General features: G+C 53.3%; 1 protein-coding gene across 1 annotated transcript in view; it reads left to right on the top strand.

The window, feature by feature from the left end:
* The first annotated feature begins 827 nt into the window (after nt 1–827).
* Nucleotides 828–20,464, top strand: part of HCN4 (hyperpolarization activated cyclic nucleotide gated potassium channel 4) — a 46,240-nt gene continuing 26,603 nt past the window's right edge. The window contains exon 1 of the mRNA XM_036277247.1: nt 828–2,567. Within this exon, the coding sequence (XP_036133140.1) occupies nt 1,783–2,567 (785 nt within the window). The 5' untranslated portion in view covers nt 828–1,782. The remainder of the gene's footprint in view (nt 2,568–20,464) is intronic.

Genomic DNA, 20,464 nt, shown 5'->3' with positions numbered 1-20,464 from the left:
TAGGGGATCTTCCTGCCTACTTCCTGTCAGACTTTGCTGAAGACCCATGTCAGCATTAATCCAAACTCCAATCTTCCCTGGCCAACCCCTTCCCTCTGATGCTCCATCTCCATCTTGGTGACCCCCAGGCCAGGGAAAAAGGGGTCTGGTAGCCTGGCCTGTGTGGATGGGAAGTGTCAGACTCAGTCAGGGTGTTAGAGAGGAGTAGACCTGTATTATGTACATGGACAAAGAGAAGACCGCCAGTTGGCCTGGGGTTTGGAGTGCAGCGCAGACTCCAAGGGAATGGGGCAGTGTGCTGCTGCTGCTGCTGCTGCTGCTGCTGCTGCTGCTGCTGGGCAGGGGCCTGAGAGGGGCAGGAACACCCCTACCGCTAGTCCACAGAGGTGTATCATAATCTGGATGAGAACCCAGGGAGAAGGAAGTGCAAAGCTAGCTCCAGAGGGCTAGCAGCCCCTGGTCTCACAAACCCGCATTGGAACCACCCCGGGAGAAGTGAGGGCGGGTATTGGACTCCGAGGCGGTGGCTACTGCAGGCACATTTCCTCGAAATCTTACCTCGAAGGGCTGGGTCTCACCCGCGCGTCCTGTGCGTGGGTCCTGCAATTTTCCCCACGCCCTCCTTGCCCAGCTGCTGCAAAGCTCAGCAGAGGAAAGACCTGCAGGGGTATCGCCCCCTTCCTCTCGCAGAAAAAACCCGGGAACAGCCCCACGCAGCGCATTTCCCGGAAACCCCCTCTCCAGGAGCGTTGCGGGAAAGCCCGGGGCTCCGAATCCAGACCACTAGTCCGCCTCCCCGGAGGAGGGTCTCAGACCCAGCTGAGAAGCAAAGCCGCCCGGGAAAAGCGAACCCAAAGCTCGGAGGAAAGACCGGGAAATCCCGCCCCTCAATCATGGGGTGGAGGAATTGGCAACTCCAACAGGAACCCTAGACTTGGGGTGCGCTTCCAGCCTTGGCCGAGGGTTTAGAATTAAGGGCACTTCTCACCCCCGCCCCTAAGGTAGGGCGACGGTGCACCTTGAGCCCCCCTCCAGATCCGCCCCTCGCCCCCCGCCCACCTCTCAAGCCCCGAACGGCGTCGCTGCTCCTTTAAGAAGCCCAGGTAGGCAGGCCGGGCTGCGGGAGCCGCTCCTATGGCAACCCGCGAGCTGCGGCGACTTCATGAATATTCCCGGGCGCGGGAGCCGAGCGTTGCCGGAGGGCGCTCTGGGGGAGGTGGCCGCTGATGTAAGCCGGGTGGACGGCTGGGCTCCGCTTGGTTGCGGCGGGAGCCCTGGGACGGGCCGGTCGGGCTCGACCAGAGGAGGCGAGGCAAGCTCGCGAGTAGCTGGCCATAAAGCCCTGGCGGCGGGACAGACGGACAGCCCGCCTGTCCGCGGGACACACGCCGGAGAGGCGCGCTGGCCGTGCGCTCTGCGCTCCTGAGCGGTTTTCCAGACGCCGCGGCCAGGCGCCTCTTCTCCCGGAGCCCATTGTTCCCCGCGGGGGCGGGGCGCCTGGAGCCAGGCCCTGCGCCGCGCCCCTGAACGCAGGAGGGAGGAAGGGAGGCAGAGCGGGGTCCCCGCGCCCGGCCCGGGAGGAGGCGCAGCGCGGTCAGCCCGGGCATCCGGAGCCGGACTGGAGCCTCCCGCGGCACGCACCCTGCCTGAGCATGGGTGCCTGAGGCGGCCGGCGGCGAAGACGCGTCCCCGCTGGCAGACTGACCAGCGGGCGAACCTGGAGCCAGTCCGCGGTGCCTCACCCGCGCCGGTGCACCCAGCCCGGCACCCGCCCCTGGCACCATGGACAAGCTGCCGCCGTCCATGCGCAAGCGGCTCTACAGCCTTCCGCAGCAGGTGGGGGCCAAGGCGTGGATAATGGACGAGGAAGAGGACGCCGAGGAGGAGGGAGCTGGGGGCCGCCAGGACCCCAGCCGCAGGAGCATCCGGCTGCGGCCGCTGCCCTCACCCTCGCCCTCGCCCTCGGTGGCCGCGGGCGGCACGGAGTCCAGGGGCGCGGCCCTCGGGGCGGCAGACGGCGAGGGGCCCGCCCGTGGCGCGGGCAAGTCCAGCACGAACGGCGACTGTAGGCGCATCCGCGGAAGCCTGGCCTCGCTGGGCAGCCGGGGCGGCGGCGGAGCGGGTGGCGGCAGCAGTCACGGGCACCTGCATGACTCCGCGGAGGAGCGGCGGCTCATTGCTGAGGGCGACGCATCCCCCGGCGAGGACAGGACGCCCCCAGGCCTGGCGGGCGAGCCCGAGCGCCCCTGCCCCTCGGCGCAGCCCGCAGCCTCTCCTCCGCCACTCCAGCAGTCACCGCAGTCGACCTCCGCCTCCTGTGAGCAACCTTCGGTGGACGCCGCTATCAAAGTGGAGGGAGGCGCGGCGGCCGGGGACCAGATCCTCCCCGAGGCCGAGGTGCGCCTGGGCCAGGCTGGCTTTATGCAGCGCCAGTTCGGGGCCATGCTCCAGCCCGGGGTCAACAAATTCTCCCTGAGGATGTTTGGCAGCCAGAAAGCCGTGGAGCGGGAGCAGGAGAGGGTTAAGTCGGCTGGGTTTTGGATTATCCACCCCTACAGTGACTTCAGGTAAGGGGGCCGGTGGTGATCCTGTGGGTGCCCTGATCGGTCACAGACAAGCTGCCTCTCTGTGTCCTGCCTCTCAACCGGAGTTAACTTACTTTCCTTCCTCACACTAGGAGCTCCAAGAGAAGTGGGGCGCCTTTAGGCTCCAAGACACCCCCAGACCTCCTCTAGCACCGTGCAGGGAACTTTCCTGTGTTCTGGACTGCAGACCTCGGCCTCTTGAGGTCTGGACCACATTAGAGGCAGGCTGAAAAGGTGTTCTGAACCTGGCCTAGCCTTGCCACCTTAAGCCACACATGGAACCTGTCCCTTCTGGGCCGTAGAATCATAGTGGCCATCCTAGAGACAGTTCAGGTCATTCAGCGTGTAGAGCAGGGCCATAAAGGGAGACAGACCTCTTGGCAGCTGGGCCGGCTCCTTGGGTGCTGACCCTTAGCTGTTAATATCTGCCTTCTGGTGCCCTGGGAAGCTGCAGCTGGGGAGGGGGAGCTGGGCTTCTGAAGGACTGAGGTCACTGGGGCCTCATGCCCAGGATGAAAGTCCTCTGCACCTACCTTAACTCTGGACCCAGCCCCTCATGCCAAGTAGTAGGCCAGGAGTAGATACTCTGGTTAGCTGGTATCCAGACTGACAGGACAGGATGACCTTGCTCACAACAGTCAGTGAAGATGCCCCATACCCTGTCTGATGAGCAGCTGTCCTGTGACCCCCAAGTTCATCCAGTGTACCATACTCACCCCAGTGGCCCAAGCTCCAGCTAGGTCTCTCATGGGTCAGCTGTGGGTCCCCAAACAAACCATGTGACTGCCAGTCAAGGAGAGGGACCCCACCCCTCCCCCATCACCTGAGTCAGATGCCACTGCATAGCAGATACCACTCCAGGCTGGTGGGGGTCTCTGTGTAAAAAGAGAGATAAGTGCCTCTGAAGTTAACATCAGGGATGCCCCTACCTCGGTCAAGGTCTTGAGTCTCCCAGTGTTCCCCTGGGCTTTCTTGATACACAGGGTTGAAGTGAGGGTTTGAAAAAATGGTCACCCTTTTGAGCTGAGTTTAATTCATTCTCTCTCTCTGGGTCCTGCCCCATATTGAGCTCTCTTACTTGCCTATCCTGTTTGTCTGCCAATATAAATTAGCGTTTTGTGAACCCAGAGCCCTCTTTGCAAAGTCCAGGGAGGCTAGGTTTGTTATGAGAACAAAGCCATTTCCACCCAATGAGAGAGATTTCTTGTGCCGGGAATGACCAGTCAGGCAACACTCCATGGCTTAAAATAGCTGGTGACCAAAGTGCCCTCTCCTATCTTTTTTTTTCTTATCTGTTGTTTTTTGTTTGTTTGTTTGTTTTTTGAGGGACTGTTCTTCCTAACCCTAATATCCAAGATTCCCATTCCTAGGAGGTCTTCACATTACATTAACAAGTGTGGGACCCTCCTATCAGGAACCGTGGCTGGTTCTCAGTGCCAGGATCGTAAAGTGTGGCTTCCCCCCTGGTCATTACGGGGACCTGAGGACCCCAGCCTGAGCTAGGGTGTGAAGGAGGCAGTAGCTGTGTCTCCTGCAACCCCCTGGATGTCCTGGGTTTCTCCTCTTTCCTCTAAACTCCCTGGTGGTGGTGACAGGTAGGCTGTGCCAGTATAAACCAGTTGAGGTTGTTGAGGGGCCCCCCTTCCTTTGCTCAGCTCCAACCCCCCCCCCATCTTTGTTGTCTGAAAGCCTCTGTTCAGGCTTCTTATCACCATCCTGGGGTCTGGGACTGTGAGGGACCAACCCCATTTACATCCAATGAGAGGTGGGGACTCCTGGCCCCCATCAACAATAGGCATTGATTGAGTACCTTCTGGGCACTGGGCTGTGCCTTCCTAATCTCCCCTTACCCTGGATGGTGAAGAACTAGGATTGGGTTGATTGCATCAGTGAGAACCTCCCCACCTTCCTGATCTTTCTCTGCCCATCTTGGCATTTTTATCCATAGTCTCCTGAATTTTCCACTAACTGCAGGCTGCCTGGGACTTGGTGAAGGGGGCGGTTGATGGGGTGAGGGATGGGTGGATGCAGCGAGATTGAGAAATGGACAATGGAAAAAGGTTAGACTGAGCTTTGAATTTTGATATGTCTAACAAGCAACAGGGACTGGTAGCTGGAAGAACACATCCACTGTGTGCAGCCTGGTAGTTGTCTAGTGCTGGGTGGAGTGTGAGGATAGAAATCCAAGAAAGACCATCTATGTGAGCTTCTGGAGGGGCAGTGGTCATGCTTCTCCTGGGCCAGAACAGAGGATGTCATTTTCAGAAGGTCTAAGAGGCAAAGACCTAGCTTAGTCTTTTAAGCTTAGAAACTCCATTACTCAACTCAGCCTCACCCACTCCTCACCCCAACCCAGTGCCCCAAGCCTCAGTCCCCCAAGTTTCAGCCACTGGCCTTGGACCTCTCATATGGAGCCAATCCCATTGTCCAGCTCAGGCTTCACAAGAGCTTCTGCAAGCATTGCTCAGACCAGTTGAGGATTTATTCATCATTTTGATGGGCAGGATGCATTGATCCAGCAGAATTGGTTTAATAAAGAATTGCTAGCAAACCATGATAGATTGAGTTTGTGGTTTTGCGTTCAGAGTTTGCTGGCAAGGACTGCTTCCAACATTTCCTGTTCCTAGTGGAAGAAGGTTGGTGCCTTTTCTAAGGGCTGGAATGGGCTGTGCTCTGAGGGACCCACATATTTATTGGCCATATCCAATGATAGACTTTACTTGGTGGCCTCTGTTTCTCCTCACCCACTCACCCCACACACACCATGCCCTGGCTACTCCCATGGCACCTCCCGGCTCTTTGGGCTTGTCTGGCTTCCCTTTCCCTCCCCTTCCCCTCCCCTGTTGCCTTTTGAAACTTGTATTTAAGGTTTGACAAGGGATAGGCCAGGACACACAGCCCCTCAGAGCGTTGTCTCCAGGCTCCCACCCAAGGTTGGTTAGGCTCTTGGTTGCTGGGTGGGTCCTCCCTTCCACATGAGCCATGTCCTGGAAGTTGGGCTTGGCAGTGGGACCCTAGAACAAATAAAACATAGTATCTGCATGATCTTGTTTTTCCAAGAGGAGAGAAAGGGATTGGGGATCTCATGTGAAGATGTACCTGGTTTTATTCCCAGAAGCTAGTCAGGCTTTGAGGGGGTTGGGGAGTATAGGCCTGGTATATGTATATCTAGGTGTCTGAGCAGGTGTCTGGGGAATGTGTGGGTGGACATGGAGCTGACAGGGAAGTCCTTATGTGGGATGTCAGTTATGGGGCTACTTGTATGAACCAAACTTTATCTTGGCTTTGAGAGTGGAGGCAGGCAAGCTTGGCCCTTCTCATCACTCTGCCCCTTCCCTCTGCTAGCCTGTGTCTTCTGAAGCTCTGAGGAAGGGAAGGGAAGGGGGAAGGGGAGGGGCAAGGGGGAAAGGGGAGAAAGGGGGAAGGGAGGGTAGGAGGAAGGGAAGGGGGAAGGGAAGACCCTAAAGGGTCCTTTCCTTGAGGCAGAAACAGCTGGGCTCCAAAATCATGGAAACTAGACCAATGGCCTGGTAGGTCCCAGGGGTGGCCTAAAACTGACTTCCTGGGCTGACACCTGGCCCTAGGCACTGCCATTGTCCTCCTCACATCATCTCCTCAGCCCTGTCTGCTATGGGGCCCTGCTTAGGTTATGAGTCTTGTCTGAGCCTCAGTTTTTACACCTAGACAAATGGGAATCCCATTGCCTGTCACCGTGTCAGACACAAATTTTACAGCCGGTCACCTGTGGAGGTGAGAAGCTCCAGCGGGCTGTCAGAGAACAGTGATGCTGTGGTGAGCCACACCACCCTGCCTGCACTGCTTCCTTTCCTTAGTCCCGGGCAGACCAGACAGGCCTCTGACCTTGACTTAGGCCAGTGGTCTGAACCTTTATCAGAGGCCTAACTGAGAACCTGCTGGAAATCATGAGTCTTTATCCAGACACACAATATGGCACTCAGTTTCCGGGATCTGTGGACCACCTAAGTTGAAGACCATCGGGGTTGTGAATCTCACTCCAGGCCATCCCAAAAGAGACTCCTGGCCTGGTAGGGGCAGGTGCTAGCCTTCTAGAGTGGCTTTCCTGGGGCCCTCTGAAATCCGAGGCTTGGGCCTCCCATTGCCAATAGGATGGAAATGAAAACAAGGACAGAGTTAGATGCCTGAAGAAAGAAAGGTGCTCTGCTTGGGGACTAGTTTCTGTTTGTTTCCTCAGTCCCACACCCATCTCGTTCCCTTTCGAAGAGGAGAAGGACTGTTCAGGTAGGAGGTGATGAGGGGGAAGGCAGTAGCTTTGGTTCTGGGGCTGGGGGTGGTTCTGGGACCCCTCCTAGGGTAGGCCTTCCTGGGGGCCATCGCCCGGAAATGCAGCTTCTGCTCTTGGTGTAGAAAGCCAAGCTGAAAGCGGCCGCAGGCTGCGGCGCCAGTGGAGGGGGAACGGCACCTTGGTACAAGGTGGAATCCCAAGGTGAGCTGCCTGGGCGGTGCTGTCAGCTGGCATCATGGGCAACGGGATTCTCCAGTGATGAGAATGTACTCAACCTGATAAGACTGGGGCTGCTGGAGGGTATGCTCAGGCCGAGGTCGCCCTGGATGCTGATAATGCGCAGAAACCCCATGGGGCCAGGACCCTGATATTGCCCGGTGGGGGGCCTGATTCTAGGTTCTCCCTGTTGCAAAGCTTCAGGTCCTGGTCTCGTTTCTACATGACTAGGCTGGCCTCTCTCCCATTCGGCCCTGCCCCATTTGCTCCCTTAGCTGCTGTAAGCCACTGTAAGTGGCCTGCCCCCCACAGTTCTGGGCTGTCTGCCGGTCCATCTGCCCTCCTGTCCCATGCTTTAGGACTCCAGGCCTTTTGGGGTGTCCTCTCAGGTCACTGCAGCCACCATCACACCTCTCTCCTTCCCTGAGCACTCCGTGGCATTGGGATGGAGCTCTGTTTATTATAATGCAGTGCTTCTCACACTGTCATATCATCCAATTCACCTGAGGATCTGGTTAAAATACAGATTCTGACTCATTAGGTCTGGGGTGGGGGCTGAGATTCTGCATTTCTGACAAATACCCAGGTGATGAGATGTTGCTGGCGCCCAGCCCAGGACTTGCTTGGAGTACTGAAGTTCAGACCCTGTTTGTTCTGTGCTTATCCTGGGCTCCCTGACTGAGTTCTCGGAGGGCGCTCTGTCTTCTCCCTTGGCCTCTAGTGCCCAGCACATAAGGGTGAATTCTATGAACTTGGCTGAGCAGACCTCAGCCACAGAGGTAAGCCACAAATGTGGAGGTATCAGATTCACTCCCTTCCTCCCTTTCTGCATGGTTGCTTGGACCCTGCTGCCCCTGGATGCAGGCTGGTGGGGTGGAGTGAACAAGGGGAGGCCAGGGGTTCAGAGAGCCCTCCTTAATCTAGCCTGTCTCGTGGCTTTGGCAGCTTCTTTCCATTCTGAGGGCCAGAGGAGTGGGCCTGGCTGGAGAAGGGAGTGCAGTGACTGCTGAGTTGCAGGGAGATTTCCCAAAAGGAACTGATGTCAGGGAGAGTCCAGAGGTGCTGGGGGAGGTGGCTTCAACTGGCTGGCTGGGAGGACAGAGGCATCCTCTGAGAGTGGCTGCCTTGGCACCTTAAGGTGTGGTGAGAATGTTATCTGAATCTTTTTTTTTTTTTTTTATCTTCACCCGAGGACATTTTTCCATTTTTTGTTCAGGTAGAGTGGGAGGGAGAGAGAGGAACAGAGAGAGAGAGAGAAACATCGATGTGAAAGGAACACATCGAGTGGCTGCCACCCGCACAACCGACCAGGGCCGGGGACAAACTGCAACCGAGGTACGCGCCCTTAGCGGGAACCGAACCCGGGTCTCTCAGGACCGCAGGCCGACGCTCTAACCGCTGAGCAAAACCGGCCAGGGCTGTTATCTGAATCTTAATGCCACCCTCCCCTGCCCCAACCATACCTAGCAGCCTCCCCTGTGGGCCGGGCTCACGTCTCTCTGCCCCCTCCTACCCTGGAAGGAGGTCTGCTCAGTCTACTTACAGATGATAGGGCTGACAAGTGTCATAACAGCCTGAGTGGCCCATGTGCTTGCCACAACATGGGCCACCATGGGGAGGAATTTGCCCAGAGCAGAAAGTCCAGACCAGTCCCTGGGGGATTTGTCATTAAACTGAGGAGGCAGCCAGCTCCAGCACACACAGCCCTTGGCTCAAGGGCTCTTACAAAGCTGCTACTGCCAGTTGCTAATTAATAGGAGGGCTACTGAGGCTGGCCAGGCCATCTTGCCTGGGCCCAGGGGATGTTGAAGAATCCACATTTCCCAGCCAGAGCAGGCCATGGGGAGGGCAGGGACACTGCCTTGGCTTTGGAGAGGATGTTCTCTGCCAGCCGGGCTTTACTGAGAAAGCATTGCCAAGGCCCTGGAAGTCTGTAATCCCAAAGCCCAAGAGGCCACTCAGAGACGCTCTCTATCATCAGCACCTGTCCAGAATGAGGGAGAGAGGCAGCACAGAGAGGTGGTGAGCTCCCCATCACTGATGGTGCTCAAGATAAGACAGAAGAACTTAGAACAGAGGTTGCTAACCAGCATTTATCCCATGGACCAACTACAGTGCCCAAATGTGTTCTGTTTGGCCAGCATAATGTGTCAGAACAAATCTGAGACGATGTTTTAAAATAGAAAGATGTAACAAAACCTTGGGTTTTAGGCTTCCTGAAAAATTCAAAACTGGCAGCTCTGGGCCCACATTCCCACCCCACAGTAGGGAGCTGGAGCAGACTACAGGCTGCCCTCTTTAAATTGGCTTCTGCTCTCCAATTGCCCACAGCCCCCACCTGTCCCACACCCAGCAATGTCATTCATGGACTTTTAGCTGCCTGATCCCTGTAGGCTTCTGAGTTTACAACCCTAGGCTCAAACCAATAGAGACTATAGGCAGATGGATTCACAGATCAGTAAACACCATTTATGAACCATCTACCATGCGCCAGTCTGTGCTAATAGTTTTATATCTCATATTTCATTAACTTTTTAAAAAATATGTTTTTATTTATTTCTTAGAGAGAGAGAGGAAGGGAGAGAGATAGAAATATCGATGAGAGAGAAACATTGATTGGCTGCCTCCTGCACGTTCCCCACTGGGTACTTAGCTCATAACCCAGGAGTGTGCCCTGACCAGGAATCGAATCAGGTCCTCTCAGTCCATGGGATGATGCTCAATCCACTGAGCCACACCGGCTGGGCTCATTTACTTTTTATAGTATCCAGAAAAAATAGGTTCTATTGCCCCCAGTTTACAGGTAAGGATACTAGCTTTGATGGGGAAAAAAAAATACTGGCCCCAAATCATGTAGCTACGAAGTACCAGGACTGGAATTTGAACCTAGCCTCTAGGACTCTAAACTCATACTTTGGCCTCCTTTCTCTCTTCCTTCCTTTTTTTCTTTTTCTTTTCTTTTTTTTTTTTTTTTTTTTTGTTAATTTTAAGAAGTTAAATTACTACAGGAGTTCAAGAAAACATTCTGCTGGAATAAAAACATTGCAGATAATGTTTGACCACACACATCATCTGTGTGGAGGGGCTGTGAGGGGCTGGGGTTCAGCTGGCACAGGACATGTAATAGGTCTCAGAATACCAGCTTTGGGCTGCCCTTAACAAGGACCTGGCCTAAAACCTTTATTTTAAATAGGGAGCAGAGAACCAGAGAGGCTAGCGACTGGCCTGAGGTCACTGGTAAGTCTGTGTCAGAGGTGAAACTGGAACCCAAGTGGGTTGTGCTAGATGAGGATGCTTGCCCACCTGCTCCTCCCCCAGTAGATTCTGCCTGGAGTGGAGACCTTGGAGATTTTGGAATCATATCCAGTGACATTGATGCTCCTGTGCCTTGATAGGAGTGATTGGTGTTCAAAGGGGAAAGAGTCAAGTAGACAGTGTTTTCTCCACCAGAGAAATAGGTGGTCACACAGTCTATTTATTACATCCCTCAGAGAAGTGAGGAAGTAGACTCAGTCTGTGGTTTAGGGCTCAGTGTGTGAGCAGGGTGGGGCTCCATGTGAGGCCACAGTCTGGGCCCAGACTAATCAGGATCAGGACTCAGTCTATGTTCAGTATCAGAGTTCAGCTTGGGACCAAGATAAGGTCTTGGTCTGGGGTCAGGAACTTAAATCCTTGAATAAAGCCTCTGAGCAAACCCAGTTTCTCCCTGAGACACCAGGGCTTGGGTCAGTGTGGGCATGTTGCCCACCCCTCCCTTGTACCCTCACCTTTAGGAAGCCCTCCCTTCCTTTAAGCTCCCTGAGCTCCTACACCTCTTAGCATCTGAGCCAGCTACCTGTGGTCCTTTCTGGGAGGTAAAGTATAAATTATAAAGAAAGAACAGTGCCACCACTGCTACACCAGAGCCACCAAAGCTCGCATATGACCACTCCTACCCTGCTCTGCTGTCTCATTGTTGGGGGCTAGTGTCTGTCTGCTCAGCCAGGCAGCCAGCTCATGGCTCCTACAGAGTAGTGCTCAGGGCCGGGCAGAGAGGTGTGCTGGCTTGTAGAGGGACACCCTGCGCTCCACTGCACCCCCGGCTCTGGGCTCCCACAAATTGCAGAGCAAGCAGCAGGACCTCTGGGTCTGCTCACAGCAGCTGCAGGGGCCTGATAATTGACTGCTGCTGATTTTGTGTCTGTCTAAGCATTTATGTTATATCTGCTTGAACAAGGCTTTCAGAAATTAATATATAACACAGGGTTGGCTAATACATTGTCTTCGGGGCTTGGGGAGGGACAAGCCAAAGGTGTGTGTGTGCCCTCAGACACCAGATGTTCCATTCCAAGACTGCTTTCACCCATTACAGAGGATGGGGGTCACTATCTACCTGGCTAAGAGGAAATAAGACTCAGCTCCTCTTAGGGTCCCTGGGTATAATTTAGGGGAAAGCAGAGAAAATGTAGACCAGTATGGATTGATAGTCAGGGAAAGCTTCCTGGAGGAAGCAGATCGAGCTGGGTCTGAAGAAGAGAAAACCATTCTGCACAATATCTTGGCAGCAGGTATCTGGGAGCTTGAGCTAAGGGGCTGCCTGGCTGGGCTGGGTGTTGGCATGCACCGAGGGCAGCATACTCAGACTCTGCCTCTTTGGACCTGTACTCCTTAAAACTCTGCCCTTCACCTATAAAGACTTTGACCCCACTGCCCCAGATAGTGCTCTGATGCTGCCTGAGTGTGTGTGTGTTTACAGAAGTGTTTGGGTGTCCTTGCAGCCCGAGGAAGCTCCTCAGGGCTCTGGCCCCATCTGCACAACCTGAAAGGATCCCCTTCTCCTGCCATAGTAGGGCCCGAAAGGCAGGTGTTGCTGCTGTAATAATATCACTGAGTGTGTGGCCTGGAGCCCAGAAGTAATTACCCTGAGGTTCCCCGTTGCTGGCTGGAACAGCCCCTGTCAATAATTAATGTGAGTCCCCAACCACTCACCACCAAAACTAGTCACCGGCTTCTCCCACTTACAGTTTGTCAGAAGATATGGGTACTGTTCCCTTCCCCAGGGGCAGGAAAGAACCCCTCAGGCCCACAGGTCTTATCAGTGTCATTGGCACCTTTTAGAAGAAACTTGGTCTAGCAGGAGAGACTGTGCAGCTGGGACTTGTCTTGCTATAGCACCAGGGCTGGCCCACCCTGGAGCCCTGGGTCCTCCTCCTGAGCTTTCCTAGCTTGTGACTGCCCACCCCTCCCATGCTGAGTTTACCCTCCAGACCCTCATCCTATTCTGCTGTGTGTCCTCAGCATAACCTTTTCCTCTCTGTGTTCAGAGTCAGAGATCAGTCTGTGGCTGAGAAGAGAACAAAGCTAATTGGCCAAATAGGTATTGAAACCATAATCCTGACCCCATTAGTACAAATTGAACCAGCCGGGTAGGGACAGCTTTGCAAAGGCAGAGCTAATGAGGATCTCCCTCCTTTCCAGAAATGCAGCCAGGTCCAGCCAGACGCGATTCTAGAGTATATGGGGATTTCTTACCTATGGGCCTCTTTCTGCTGAGGCTCTGCCAGCCCTTGTCCTGGGAGATGGAGCCAGGGAGACTGGCATATTGTGTGGTATTGGTATGCTCTGTCGACTCCTCTCTCCCTCCCCTTTAGATCGTGCCCCTGTAGGAGTGGAGATCAGGTTTTCTTTGCTTTGTTCCCTGGGCAAAGGGCCCCAACCACCTTCTCCTCTTAACCCCCTCTCCCCAGGGGCAGCATCTCCTCCTGGAAGCTCAGAAAGTTCAGGTCACACTGGACAGACTATGCTTGAAGAGTCCCAAGGGGCAGGCCAGCAGAACCATTAACTGGAATGGGCAGGGGAAGGAACTCAAGAAGCTGTTCATCCTCTCCCACAGGCTCTGGGCAGTCATCATCCCGCTGCGTTGCTCCACAGCTTCTGGGGACAGAGCCGGAGGGTGTCAATAGAGGCCAGCTGAGGACTTGGCCTGTCCAGCTTTGTGGACTGAGCTGATTGATGCCTCACCTCCCAGGGCCTTGATTTTCTCAACTGAAAATGGGACCAGAGAGAGGTTGGATTTTAGTTTTAGTAAGACCCGCAAAGCTGCAATAAGTGTCCACAAAATCACCAGGGAGCTTTATGCAAGTACAGATGCATGGGCCTTCTTAGGTGAGGCCCAGGGAGGTGTAATTTTGGGGAGCACCCAGGTGATTCTGCATCCATTACCCATGAAGCCCCTTCCAAGTGAACAATCTGCAGGTCCCTGATGGCGCCACATTTACTGTTGCCCTGCAGAGTTCCCCAGAGTCTGGGGGGCTGCTGACACCCAAGCTCATTCGTGATGGGCCTCTCTCCAGGAATTTGGTCCCCTGCTTCCTTGTAGGTTGTTAGCAGTCAGAATCATGAAACTCTGGGGCTGTTGGGACCCCAGGAAACACAGCCTGCCCAGCGTCCTTGTCAGACTGTTTCCTTGAGGAAAGGCCGTGGAGTTTTGCCTGCTCATGTTATCAGATTCCAGGCACCCCCAGGAGAACTCCATCCCGGCAAGAAGGGGGCCAAGTACATCCTCCCAGAGTCAACATTTAGCTGCCTTCTATAGGGCAGCCCCCCACCCCCAACACACACACACACAACATCATTGTTACGCTCTCCCCACCAGTCCTGCCTGGCCTCAGGAAGCTCCACCCCAAATCTGTCTCATCTCCTCCTCCACACCAAGTGCACCTGCCTGCAGGAGCAGGTGAATTCTCCTACCTCACTTCCACTGCAGTTGCTCGCACCTGCTCCTCCACAGCAGTATTCTATTTTTGCTCCATTCTCTTGAGTGCAGAGAGCCATGTTTGAGCCTTCTTTGTTTCTTACAAGCTGGGCAGGGACGGTCTCCAACTGCTAGTGCCCTCCGCTATTTTCCCCAGATGGTCTTGTCAGCTGAGTGAAGCTCAGAGAGGTTAGGTTGCTAGCTGCAGGGAACACTGCATCTGGGCAGCTCAGGGTGCTGAAGAACAAATGACCCTGCTATACCAACTGGTGTGACTGTTGTGCACAGGCTTAGGGTCTCCCCAAAGGGCATCTCGGCCCATCACAGAAGCAATGAGTTGATATCTTGGTGTTCCTAAGCCCAGGCCTGCATGCAGTTGTGCCATTGAGAAGGTGCAGTGACAACCCCTTCCCCAGGGAACTCTTTCTAGGCAACCTTGATGACTCTTCATGACCCAAGAAGAGTCCTGACACTTCAGCCTGGCATTCAAGATGACCCCATCTTCTCCTCACCCCAGTGTTAGGTGGGACCGGGTGCCACAATTCTCTGAGATGTACACTCCTCTCTCATGGAGCTTTTATCTGGCTAGCTGCCCTTGGCTGGCCTCTTCAGCCTCTGCATTGCAGATGTTCATGGGGACACTGAACATAGTTGTACCAATGGGGAAACTATTGTGAGAGGAAAGGATTGTGAGAGGTAGGGACTAGTTTAAGAGCACACAGCAAACTACAAATGGGCATGAAACTAGAACCCAAGACTCTCAGGCCCTTCCCTGGCCTGGATCCCTTCTGCTTAGTAGCATGGACCTCTTCTTATAACCATAATGCTGACCTTCCTGACCACTGGATGCCCTCAGGCCCCTCCTCTTTGGGGCTTTAGTATCCAGCAGGTCATGCTGCCCCTTGCTGCTGTCTGTCCACATCCTCAAGCCTGGCTGAATTTCTCCTCTGGCTCTCCCCAGCCTGCGAAGCTCCAGAGCCAGACAATGCCTCACTCCCCTCTCCCCAGATGGTTTATGGCCCCGTCTGCCCATGGAGCTGTTCTGGATCTTCAGCTCCCCTGTGGAGTTGAGTGGGTCTGTCCATCCTCCAGACCAAGGATTCTTTGAGTTGGGACCAGTTCACACACTTCAGGATCCCCGTAGCCCTTAGGCCAGGTCACAAGAACAATAATGATGATGATGATAGCTATCATGTACTGAGAATTTACACTGTGTAGCATATTTTATTTTATTAAAAATTTTTTTCTTTATTGATATTAGAGAGAGGAAGGGAGAGGAAGAGAGAGATAGAAACATCAATGACAGAGAACATTGATTGGCTGCCTCCTGCATGCAACACTGTGGGGATCAGGCCCAGAACCTGGGCATATGCCCTGACTGGGAATTGAGCTGGAGGCCTCTTGACGCATAGGTTGATGCTCAACCACTGAGCCACACCAGCCGGGCTACACTGTGTAGCATATTTTAAACATTATCTGATTGAATCCTATGAGGTGGGATTAATGTTCTTATTTTGCATGAGAAAATAGGCTCAGAGAGCTTAAGTATAGGCTCCAAGGCTACACAGCCAGGTATTCAAACACCAGAATGCCTAACCACTATACCATTTGTTGTAGCCTGGCTACTCAGTATGGTCCCTGAAACAGCAGCCTCAACGTCACCTGGGAGCCTATTAGCAGTCACCCCACATCTAGTGAATTGAGTTTGCATCTCAGTAAGAGCCCCAGGTGATTGGTAAGAGCCCCAGTGACTTGTGTGCTATGTTGTTGAAGGCTCACCGAAGGGGAAGGGAAGATTCAGTCCCTTATAGCCCTCACACCGCTCATCTTGTCCTTGGGGAGTGGCCAAGGCTAGTTCTCGTGCTATGATGAGGGGCTGCAGCCTCAGCCCAGGATGGAGGGGGAAGTGGGAGAGGCAGGGGTAGAGGGGCATCATTGTTTGGGTCTGCAAAAACAAATTGTGTTCCTTAAGTAATTGATAATCATAGAAAAATTAGAAAATAAAGGCACACCAAAAACCAAACAGCCCACCCCTAAACCGAGCACCAGATGCCCTTGGCTCTGATTCTGTTTTGGAGGCAGCCCCAGGCCGAGGGGGCAGCTCTCTGGGAGCCCTGTGATTCTGAGTCAGAGATTTTGAGGTGAGCTAAAAATAGAGCCCTAGTGGCCAAAAGAGGGTAGGAGGAAGAGAGCAGTTCATCTGTTGTAGTGGGGGAGACCCCACAGTCAGGAAGAAGCAGTAGGGGACGTTGGACTAGAGCTAGATGGTGGGGGGAGGGAGGGGTACATCCTCTTAGAGGACAGAGCTGAGGGTCCAGCCTGGAAAAGTGATGAGAGACAGATTTCTAGTCAGGGTGGGAGGAGGCTAAAATGACAGCCCCAGGAGCCCCGGCAGTGAGAACTCCTGAGGACCCCTCTCCCCCCACCCCAGACAGCCAATGGCTCCTTTGGGTGGATGCAGGGGTGGGAGGTTGCCCGCAGCTCTGCCTCAGAGAACGTTAAAAAAGAGGCTGGACAGGTAGGGGCCAGGAGGGGTTGGTCCATGCTTTTGACAGTTTTTATGTTTTGAGGGGGGAAGCCGAGGCAAGTGCCCTAGGTATATGCATCCTCATGTGTGTTGGGGGTGGCACATGGTCTCAGACCTTCGCCTGTCATATTTGCCCTTCAAGTGGCTTCCCTCTCTTATCACCACTGACCTCCTCCAAAGGCTCTGCTGCTCCTGGTCTCCCGTCATGACAGCACCTTTCTCGTTTCTACACATCACCAGGGCTTCCCCCAGGACCCAGTGTGTCTCCCCTGACACACATTAGGGGGCTCTTCCCAGAGTGATACTGGTTATTGGTTAAAGGTGGATTTCTTTTTCTAACTATAAGGATAATACTTCCCCATATTTTAGAACATACAGAATTTAGAGAGATTGTAGAAAGTTATGATGGAGAAAACATAAATCACACATAATCCCACCACTCAGCAATAACCATTGTTAACATTTTAGCATATTCTTTTTCATTTTTACTTTTGGCAGTCTCTTTTCCCCCCGTCACAGTCTTTAATCCACCCATCCATTTAACAGTTTTCCTGGACCCCACCCTGGGCCCAGCTGTGTGTTCACATGTCAGATAAGAAAGATAAATTACTTCTGCTCTGAGGGGAGCGCACACAGCAGGGCTGGGGAAATGAGATGCATGCTGGGACTGCAGTGTGGGGGACAGGGGAGTTTCAGGAGAAAGGTCTGACTGCTTCCTTCCTTGCCCTCACCTCTCCCCGCCACCACCACCTCCTGAATCTCTGTGCTAGGCCTATTTGGAAGAAGAGAGAATCCTTAAGACCTCTACTGTGGGGGCATGCCTGTAATGAGCATGGTGTGTTCTGCCACCCTGGCCTGTGGTGGTCAAGCTAAAACCACAGTCATGGTCTTGTCTGAAGTCTTTAGCCTCAGTCTCCCCCCCACAAACCCCACTCTCATCTCACTCTGTCAGAACCTCCAAGTCCCATGCTTCTCCTGGCCCATCTCTTGTTCATCGACCTCTTTCCCCTTCCAGTGCCTTGCCTCCTGCTCTGTGACTTCTTCACCATCATTTTCAGCACCAGGTAGGGGCCATTTGCTGACAGATGTTGCTGGGAGCCTGAATCTTGGGGGTTTGGATGGGATAAGTTTCTCCCTGAGCATCAAAGGCCTGTGAAAGCCTCATGGGAAGGAGTCGGGGTCTCAGAGGGCTGCCCATTTCATGCAGCTTCTGCTGAGCCCCCTGCCACTCAATCCGAGCCTCCAAGGCTTTCTTTTGTTTTTAATCCTCACCCGAGGATACTTTTCCATTTATCTTTAGATAGAGGGAGAGGGGGAGAGAGAAACACTGATGTGAGAGAGACACATTGACTGCCTGCCTCCCACACGACCTGACCAGGGCTTGGGAACCAACCACAACCAAGGTATGTGCCTTTGACCGGAATCAAACCTGTGACTTTTTGGTCTGAGGGCTGATGCTCTAACTGCTGAGCCGAACCGACCAGGGCAAGGAATTCTTCATTCACTCACCCATTCACATATTTCTACCCATTAATATATGTATTAGGACCTACCATGTAAATGGCAATGTGCCAAGTTCAGGGTCAAGTGACCACAAAATAGACAGTCAAACACACCATTTCATCACAGAGTGATTAATACTGTGCTAGGGCACACATGAGGGGCACCTAACCAGATTTCCTAGGGTACAAAGAAGGCTTCCCAGAAGTGATGCCTCCTTTGAACCATGCGGGAGGGACCGAGGAGAGAAGAGAGCTCCAGGCAGCCAACAGTGTGTAGGAAAGCCCAGCAGCCAAAGGAAGCATGGTGCGTCTGTGGCAGAGTCTATGAGGGGAGGAATGATGAGCATCAAGGCAGGAGAGGGAGGCTGACTGAGTCCAGATTAGGAGGGGGCTTGGGGTGACAGTGAGGAACTTGGATTTTAATGTGAGGACTTTGGGCTTGGCAAGTGTGGAGGGTGGATTGGAGAAATGTGGACCCCACTCCAGACCCTAAGGTATGTGGGGTCCTGGGAGGGCCAGGAGCCCAGTTAGGAAGCTGCAGTGGCAGGTTGGTAAGACTCACTGGGGCCCACATGAATGAGTGTTGGTAGGTGAGGAAGATACTGGGTGCAGGGTAACTCCCAGGTTGGATGGCTGTTGGTACCATGTGCTAGGAACACGAGTTTGTAGGGAAGCTCTTAAGTTCCATCTGGAGATGTCGAGAGTGACATCCAGGTGTAGGTGTGTAGTCAGCAGTGGGCATGTGGGCTGGAGCTCAAGAGAGAGAAGTCTGGGTGAAAATCCAGCAGAACACTGAAGCCATGGAAGTTGGTGAGGCCACCCAGGGAGAGTGTAAGAGGGAGGAGAGGCAAGGGCTGAAAGGAGCAAAAATATCTGAAGGTCACACAGGGGGAGAGGAGCCCATCCAAGAAAAGGTAAAAGAGAGGCTGAGAACAGAGAAAAGCCAGCAGGGTGGAGTGTCTTGGCAGAATGGTGTACAGTGTCAGATGAGTCTGAGGGTCCACAAGAAAATGGATTGGAAAGTGCCCACTGGATTTTGCAGCAGGGTGTGCATTGAGATGTGGTTGAGAGGAGTGTTGAGGATGGAAAGAAAGGAAGAGAGTAGGGACAGTGACACCTCTTTCAGGTCGCTTGGTTCTGAGGGGAGAAGAGATAAGACAGTAGGGATCAGAGAGTGATTTTATTTTAAGTGTAGAAAACTAAAAGAAGACGATGGGAAAGAATCAGTAGAGAGGGAGATTGAATGTGTAGATGAAAGAGGGGTAACCTACAGACCAAGGTCCCTGTGGAGGAAATGGTGTCGAGATGGCAGGTGGACGTGACACTGATTCCCTATGACTGAAGGTGGGGAAGGGGACAAGGGAGAGGCAAGCAAGGTGGGAGTCCAGTGGCAGGAAAAGGAAGAGGACATCCTGGCGGCGTCCCTTTTCTTGGTGAAGTACAAGGTAGTGTTATCTGCTGAGAGTGAGCTTTTAAGACAGAGGGTATAATTCAGAATAGGTGTCATAGGAGAATGGGAGGAAAAGTTTACGAGGGTCTCCTGGAAGAATGGGCTAGCAGAGGTGAAGGCCCAGCTGAGAATGGAAACCTTGATGAGGACATTGAGGCGCAGGAGCTAAGGCACTTGCATGTTTAGTAGGACTGGTCTGAGGTTGTGGGATTTCCGGTACAGCACCCATGTAAACATGACAATAGTTGATGGGTTGTGATCTTGTGAAGTGGATGCCAGAAAGACTGGGTGAGAGAGGTAGATGAGGTGGACCATTATGTCTAGCAGGGTTGAGGAAAAAGGAGGGTTCTGATGGGAGAGTCAGTGGGCACCAAAGAATAGACTTAGCATGATCGGATAAGGGATCTGGAAGGAAAGGAGGTTGGGGTGGGAGAGCATTGCTCATCTGAGATTAGAGATCGAACAACTGACCCAGGTGACATGGTCCAGAGTATGATTTTGGGATGGACAACTGAAGTGGAGCCATTAGAGTCAGGGATTCAAACCACTGGGATGCTGGGTGCTGTTGGGTCAATGATATGGAAATGTCACCCAAGATGATGGCAGAATTTGGAATGGAAAGGAAGGTGTGAACTGGGCGCAAGCATTGCCAAGGACCTGAGGGTGATGGATGGATGCTGGAAGGATGGCCAGCACATTACAGGATGTTCCAAGGATCTTGTAGATGTTACTACCACAGGCAGGAAGTGGCTTCAGTGTGGAGGGGCGAGGATGCTGACCCCACCCTGACCCTGAGGTCTGTGGGGTTTGGAAGAGTGATGTCCTTAGGACACAACTGAGATTCATTTATTCAAGTGAAGATGCAGAGGGGTCAGCGAGTAAAGAAGTTGAGGATGAGGTCCATGGAAGATAGTGCAGAAGAAGAATTTGGAGGAAGAGGAGGAGTAGAAGAAGACACAGAGTTTGGGAGAGAGAAAATACTATTGGTTGGACTTATATTTCTGTAGAGTGGCTAGAGGTGAGACTCTGGAGTCGAGCTCTTTGGGTATGAATTCTTGATCCATCATATATAGAAAATTTCTCAATTTCTTGTGCCTCAGTTGCCTCATCTGTAAAGCGGGCACAATCATAGTAGCTACCTCAGAGGGTTTTTATGAGGATTAAATGAGATAATTCACATAAGGGAC

This window comes from Molossus molossus, unplaced genomic scaffold, assembly GCF_014108415.1.
Source record: "Molossus molossus isolate mMolMol1 unplaced genomic scaffold, mMolMol1.p scaffold_m16_p_1, whole genome shotgun sequence".
In the NCBI taxonomy this organism is placed as follows: Eukaryota; Metazoa; Chordata; class Mammalia; order Chiroptera; family Molossidae; genus Molossus; species Molossus molossus.
This window is presented reverse-complemented; position numbering and strand designations above follow the sequence as displayed.